The following is a 7,078-nucleotide window of genomic DNA, read 5'->3' on the forward strand; positions in this document are numbered from 1 at the left end:
TAAAAAAAAAAAAAAAAAAAATATATATATATATATATATATATATATAAATTATTAATTATTTATCATATCACGTGAAAGCAACAAGAAACGAACACATACCCGAAAGCGACTTCCATTTTGGTGTTCCATATTCCTCGTTGTCTTCTTCTTCATTTGATCATCTTCTTTACTTCCTGCTATGGCTTCTCTGCAATCAGCGCCTGAATTTCTTCCTTTTTCACTCATATAATCACATTTCCGAGCATTGGAGTATCCACATTTCCAACCGCATTTCACTTGCATTGATTCTCCATTGTTGTTTTTGCCCAATGGCACTTCACTCCTCTTCCATTCTACTTCTGCCGCTCTTTTTTAACTTTATACTCACCTCCGCCGCTTCCCGGAGCAGTGATATTGCCGGAGGTGTGCGGATATGGCCGTTGCCGGCGTCGGTCACTCATGGCGGGCAACGTCGGTTGTATGTTGTGAATACGAAGGATTTTCGCCTCAACACTGATGGCTCCAACTTCACTGATGCTTCTGGGATACTTAAGGAGGGATTCTTGAGGTTGCTTGATGTGGTTTGTGTTGGTCATGTTGTTGATGCTAATCTATCTCGTTTGGACTCCTCTGCTCTGCTTCTTGGAATCCATATTATTGTCTCCTCGCCTTCCGAAGAGGCATGTATGATTTTGTTGATTTTGTTGATTCTGTTTTTGATCTGTCTATGTTCTGCGTAGTTGTTGATATTGAAGTTTTAAGCCTGTTTTACATTTTCATTGTTTCTCAGTTTGTGGAAAATGCATTTGGAGTTTCGGTTCAAGTTCAATTCATGTTTCTTGCCTTGATCGAAGAGGATATTATAATGCATTTGAAAATTTTAACATACTTTTCACTTTCATACGATTATGGTTGTTTTCTTAGTTCCGGTTTTCTTGATTCTGGACGTTTGCTTCTGGAATGAAAATTATTCGCCATTGATTATTGTTTGACTTCTCCGAAATTTCCATGTGGATGGTGCAGTTACAATATGGTGTAGATGAATCGTACAGATTATCAGTCCCAGCACCTGCACCTGGAAAGCCTGCCTATGCATATCTTCAGGTGGGTGAAACCAAACTTTTAGCTACTCGCTTTACTTGATAATTAGTCGATCAGTTTTTCCTTTTAGTTTCAGTTGTTTAAAAGTCATCAGAGAGAAGTCCTGATTTTCATATGGATTCTGTGATTCCTGGAAACGTATAGTACTCTATTCCATTACAAAAATCGAACATACTCAACTAGACCCAGTACGGTATTCTTTTGAATCTGGAATATGATGCTACCAATAATTTCTTTAATTCACATATGGCACATATGGCTTTCACCCATCAATCAGTTCAAGAAATGGAAATTTCCATATTCTTTTTTGATGAAAAATGTGGAAAAATAAATAAATAAATAAGAGAGGTCCATCAATGTGGAAAAAAGTTGTTAAGTTTTAGGTTGGCTTGTGCATTTTGATTCAAAGGACTTGTGTTGTAAATATTTTGACTTAATCTTGTTTCTTTTATCACGAGTATTTGTTGTTCTTTAGTTTGTGTTCTAAAATTGTGTTCTTGAATAGAATGAAACTTCAGCTATATTTGGATTTTCTTTCTAAAATCTAAAATTGCATCGATTGTAACAATAATACTAGTTACAAAATCTTATAGTCTTAAAGTATATGTAGTTATGAATGATTTTCTATTTTACTTTTTGGATATAAATTTGGATTCATAATATAATTTATTATGTGGACTTAAGTTGTTTTGTTTAATCAAGTTTTTCCATAAACTGGCATGGTTAGTTCAACTTTTGAAGATAACTTTGTTCATAGTATTCAATCTTCGAAAGCACGACAGTCAGACTGCACGGACACCGTGTTTTTATATATTTGGTCTGGTGGCTGAGGCTGAAAACTCCAATCTTCATCAAGTTCTTGTATCTTGAGTTTGCCAAAACTAGATGGTACCATCTGAAAATTGAAAGGCAGTAGCGAAAATGAAAGAAATTTAAATATCTGGTCATCTTCATAAACGTCCAATATTCTTCACTTGAATATATTTTGCTGGATAAACTCTAATTATCTGCGTATTTTATTATTAATGGTTTGCCTAATTTATTCTTGTAGCTATGTCCCCTAACAGTTGAGTTCTTTCTCAAACTATGCAGGCGCGTACAGTTTATGGGGCTTTGCATGGTCTTCAGGTTACATGCTGAGACTTATAAATCTGAAGGTTATAACTCTTGGTGCCTAAGGGAATATATACAATACTGAAAATATGTCTTTTTACTGTGAAATTCTGCAGACCTTCAGTCAGTTATGCTCTTTCAATTTTGAATCAAGGGCAATTGAAGTTCGGAGCGTACCATGGAATATTATTGATCAGCCAAGGTTCTCCTATCGAGGACTTTTAATTGGTGAGATGCTTCTGAGTTTTTCCATATCAAGTTTTGAGCAAGAACGTGACATGATGTAAAATGCATGCTGGCTTCTTTTCTCTCTGTTAGAATTTCTCGCGGTGCTCTCTGGCCTGTTTCATTTCCTTTTTATTCTTTTTATACTATAGTTTATTTATTTCTTCATTCCTTTTTATTTTTTTTATACTATAGTTTATTTATTTCTTCAGTGACTTATATCGTTTCTTTCTTTGGTTGATATTTCAAAATATAATATACTTTTGCTTAATGAATGCCTGCCTATACTGCCGCAAGAAGATCTAATTTGGGTTCAACGTTTTCTAGCATTTATTTATATATTTAGTTATTTTATGTAATATTTATTGATTTAAATAAGCAGTTTATGGTGGAAGTTGTTTCTTTACCCTAAATGGTATGTTGAATTTTATGGAAGGACTATGCATGATTTAAATAATTGCAGTGAAGTTTCAGATAATAGCCTATGTTCTATACCATTCAATTAGAGGGAAGAAGCGAAATTCTATATATTTATGTATGATTTATTGGATGAAACTTGGATTGGGTCGATGAATGCTTTTGTTATCTGACCTGTAAATGATCTTCACGCAGATACTTCTCGACATTATCAGCCATTGCGAGTCATAAAGAAAGTGATTGATTCTATGGCATATGCAAAGCTGGTATAGAATTCATTATGTTTTTTGTTATTGTGTGATATTATTTTGCAGGCAATGCTCACTTGGTTTGTATAAGTGTTGACTATTTTCAGTTTCCAACTATTCTTACCAGTAGAACACGTAAAATGTGATTATCTTTTTAGTTAAAAATAAGAAAAGGATTTAATGTTATTCAATAAAAATGCCTCCAAGAAAATTACTGTAGATGTTGCCTAAATCTGACTAGGAAAAATCTCATGAGGCTTGCCACACGAGCATCGATGCTTAAGCCAAAGAGTGAGTGAAAGAAAAGTGTAGCAAGCTGTAATTTAGAGAATGAAGTTGAAGTTTGAATTCCTTTACTTTAAGTTATAGGATGTTTCACCTAGGTTTTCAATATTCATTTATAAGATTCAAAGGGGTTTCCTTCTATATAGGAATTTGATTTGAAAAGGTTACTCTGGGCCTGCATGTTCTCTTGGGTTTCTCTTGGGTTCCTCTGTCTCTTAGCCTCTTATTCTTTTCCCTTCGGCAAGATTTTTCTCATTTTGGTGTGCAAGATAAAGCACTCTCATTTCCCACAAACAACGGAAGCTATTGTTGTCAAAATCTTGCCTTGACCTTCATGTTCCTCAATGATAAATTTGTATTTTGAGGAGAAGATATAACTTGTAAGCCAAAAATACCTAGGCACTGCGACAAATGCCACACGAGCTCCAACGCTCAAGTCAGAGAGGAAGAAAAGTGTGGCTAGCTATAGTTTAAAGAATGAAGCTAAAGCTGAAGTTGAACTTCCTTTCTTTTAAGTCATATTTCATTTTTATAGTATGTTTGACCTTTTCAATATTACTTTAAGATAAGGATTCAAATGTTTTCCCTTTTATGTGGAATTGGATTTGAAAAGTTTATCTGAGTTTGGGTCCTTGGGCATGTTTTCTCATATGGTCTTTTTTCATTTTGTTTTTATCTTATTTGATTAAGTCCAAATTTCACTCATAAGAACGAACAAGATACAAATGTTGTATTACCTAGATGAAAATCATATGTTGAAGCGGTTGGTCATTTTAAAATTTAAATCATTCATTTACTTTTCATCACTGTTGTCGTCCCTTTCACCATCTTTTGCCTCTTCCATCCATAACTAATCCTAGTGATATTACAAGATAACAAGACAGGTGCATTGATGCTTTAAGTGAGCTTGATAATTTAGCTGAAATTTGTACAGCGTGGATGGAGGGGAGAAGAAAAAAAATTAGTTAGATATTGACAGACCATATTGATACGTAAATAATAACTGATCTAGAATACGTGCATTTGCTGCACTTCTCATCATTGCTTACAACCATCAACTTTAACCCCTTTTATGCAGAACGTGTTGCACTGGCACATTGTCGATACACAATCTTTTCCATTGGAGATACCTTCATTCCCAAACCTTTGGCTTGGTGCTTATTCTAAACAAGAACGGTATACAACTGCGGATGCTGAAGAAATTGTGAGGTGAGCATCCTTTTATTTTGGATGTGTTAAGTTGCTAACTAAGAATTAGTTTCCATTTTAATTTTCTTTCTAAGTTTTGTAGATACGCTCAACGACGTGGAGTCAGTGTACTAGCCGAAGTTGATATTCCCGGACACGCTTTGTCATGGTGATTACTACAATAGTATTGAACTTGTCGTCGACCTTCTCTCCTCTTCTATTCTATTCATATTGTTAACTTGTGTGAGGAGCTCAAGGTTTTATTTCTCAGGGGAGTTGGCTATCCTGCTTTGTGGCCGTCAAAGGATTGTAAGCAGCCACTTGATGTCAGTAACGAGTTTACTTTTAAAGTAATAGATGGAGTACTATCAGGTAATAATATCACACTTTCCTCACAAACTCTCTTGTTCTTTCCATAAAAATATTATAAATGCTTGTAAAGGAAAAAAAAAAAAAATTACATTCAAATGCTCAACAGAATTAAAAATTAGGGCTTTCACAAAATCAGTGCGAAGAGAGATTTTGATAATAGTTTTTCTCAATTTCGATGATTTTCTATAAATTGAGTTTTAAAGAGAAAAATTAAACTCTTACAATGAAACTTTAATCAGTCAATTAGAAACTCTTTTTTTTTTCTTTTTTTTTTGTTGTTGAAATTTTAGAAAATAAATGCATTAACAAACGTTCTCTAGTTTGTTGGCAAGAATAGAATATTTAAAGGTTTTAGCTTATAATCATCAACCGGAGTTCTTTTATATACATGAATTTGTGAGATGCGAGGACGTGTTACAACTATGACTCCGTGAAATGTGAGGATTTGTTTCTATGAGATGGTTTCTATTAAGAGAAGATAAGATAGATTATAGATTAAAGGTGAGGACGTGTTACAAATATCCTTTTGATTCTTGAATCAATTTGAAAAACCTACAGGTTTGGACCAAGCATCTAGTTAAACTATCTTCATTTTAGGAGATAAAGTTATCATACCACGGTTCTTGTGTTTCAGATTTCAGCAAGATCTTTAAGTACAGATTTGTTCACTTGGGAGGCGATGAAGTTGACACAAGTAAGTTGAACAATTGGGTTGCACTTTGGTTGACTTTAAAAGCTTCCAAAATACAATCAACTCCATGTCATATTTCATCTTTGAAGTTTACTTAGATCAGTTGAGAAAATGATTGAGAATCTTTTTATTTGTTATGAGAAACATTCATTCATTTTATTCTTCCCGCAAAGCTCTCTATGTCAATTTTTCTTCAAGTATCTTGAAAATAAACCATTTTATTAACTTGCACGACCCAAATCCACCGCTAGCAGATATTGTCCTCTTTGGGCTTTCCCTTTCGGGCTTTCCCCCAAAGCTTTAAAACGCGTCTGCTAGGGGAAAGTTTCCACACCCTTGTAAATGGTGTTTTGTTCTCCTCCCCAACCAACGTGGACATCACAATTCTTCTGCTTTCATTATGCATCCATTTTCATAAACCTTGATCATCTACATAATAACATGTCCCTCTCAATTTTACTTGCAGCTTGCTGGAGATCGACTCCTCATATAAGAAATTGGTAATAATCTAAGACCTTGTCGACTCCAGTTGTCTATTGAGTAAAATAAATTATACTCAGGGTCCAATGTTCTCCTGTTCTCTATTTCTTTAAACAAATAATTTTATTGAATTTTTCCCTTGTCTTTTATAAACGAAGAATGAAAATTTACTGTTACTTTTATTTGTTCTTCTGGCAAGAAATGAATTCTATTCTAAGTCGGTTAACAAAAGAATGGGGACTTGTGTGTTTGATTTTGACTTTGGTCCTTTCAAAATTTGATTTTCAAGAATCAATGTGTAGTTGAGATTGTTTCTTTTTAATTTTATTCTTATATGTAGATTTTTAAGATAATGTTAAATAAGTGTGGTCAGTTGAAAGATGCATAAAAATGTAGGGTTTATGATTTCATCTAGGAGATATTCACGTGGGATCAGCCAATGTGTGAAGATCTTAGTTTCGACCTCCATAGTTATCAATGCTACATAAAAAAAATATATCTGGAAGTTGCATTCATTGAGCATTATGCTGTCTAGGGATCTTCCATAGTAAGGGTCATCAAGCTGTATTATAAGTTATAACATCTTTTCTATCTTATATGTATAAAGTCGTGCCATATTTCTTCAAATAGTATCAACTCACGATCTTTATGTGTTGGACACTGCCCATGTTCGATATTATAATTGAAGGATCAAATACAATGAGAACTGCTTGTAATCCTGATTTTAGCTCCAGAGCTAGGAATCAGGTACAGGTCCGGATGGAAAGGGAGAGTTTAGAGAGTTCTCAAGGATAGGAAGTGAGAATCTAATGCTATCCTGGATAGCTGTGCTTCTATATTTCTAGTTGGTTATCCCTATCTCCATTATCGTCTACAGTCTATGGCCGATTTTTCTGAACTTAACGATCATTTATATTTTCATTTACTCTGTATGCATAATTTTTTTTTTTTTTTTTTTTTTGGGGAAACAATCCCT

The 7,078-nt window shown here is 34.0% G+C and overlaps 1 protein-coding gene across 5 annotated transcripts in view; it reads left to right on the forward strand.

Moving 5' to 3' along the window:
• The first annotated feature begins 112 nt into the window (after positions 1 to 112).
• The window catches only part of LOC111444179 (beta-hexosaminidase 3-like), a 12,174-nt gene continuing 5,208 nt past the window's right edge, over positions 113 to 7,078 (forward strand). For 4 of the 5 annotated variants that reach the window (XM_023082174.1, XM_023082173.1, XM_023082171.1 and 1 more), the window contains exons 1-10: positions 113 to 662; positions 1,006 to 1,086; positions 2,176 to 2,211; positions 2,313 to 2,424; positions 3,034 to 3,104; positions 4,450 to 4,580; positions 4,663 to 4,728; positions 4,831 to 4,931; positions 5,566 to 5,625; positions 6,089 to 6,122. In XM_023082174.1, coding sequence (XP_022937942.1) covers positions 312 to 662; positions 1,006 to 1,086; positions 2,176 to 2,211; positions 2,313 to 2,424; positions 3,034 to 3,104; positions 4,450 to 4,580; positions 4,663 to 4,728; positions 4,831 to 4,931; positions 5,566 to 5,625; positions 6,089 to 6,122 — 1,043 coding nt within the window. In that variant the 5' untranslated portion in view covers positions 113 to 311. The remainder of the gene's footprint in view (positions 663 to 1,005; positions 1,087 to 2,175; positions 2,212 to 2,312; positions 2,425 to 3,033; positions 3,105 to 4,449; positions 4,581 to 4,662; positions 4,729 to 4,830; positions 4,932 to 5,565; positions 5,626 to 6,088; positions 6,123 to 7,078) is intronic. The other variant, XM_023082170.1, reaches the window with a different exon arrangement.

The sequence above is a fragment of the Cucurbita moschata genome, unplaced genomic scaffold, assembly GCF_002738365.1.
Source record: "Cucurbita moschata cultivar Rifu unplaced genomic scaffold, Cmos_1.0 Cmo_Scf00006, whole genome shotgun sequence".
NCBI classification, from domain to species: Eukaryota; Viridiplantae; Streptophyta; class Magnoliopsida; order Cucurbitales; family Cucurbitaceae; genus Cucurbita; species Cucurbita moschata.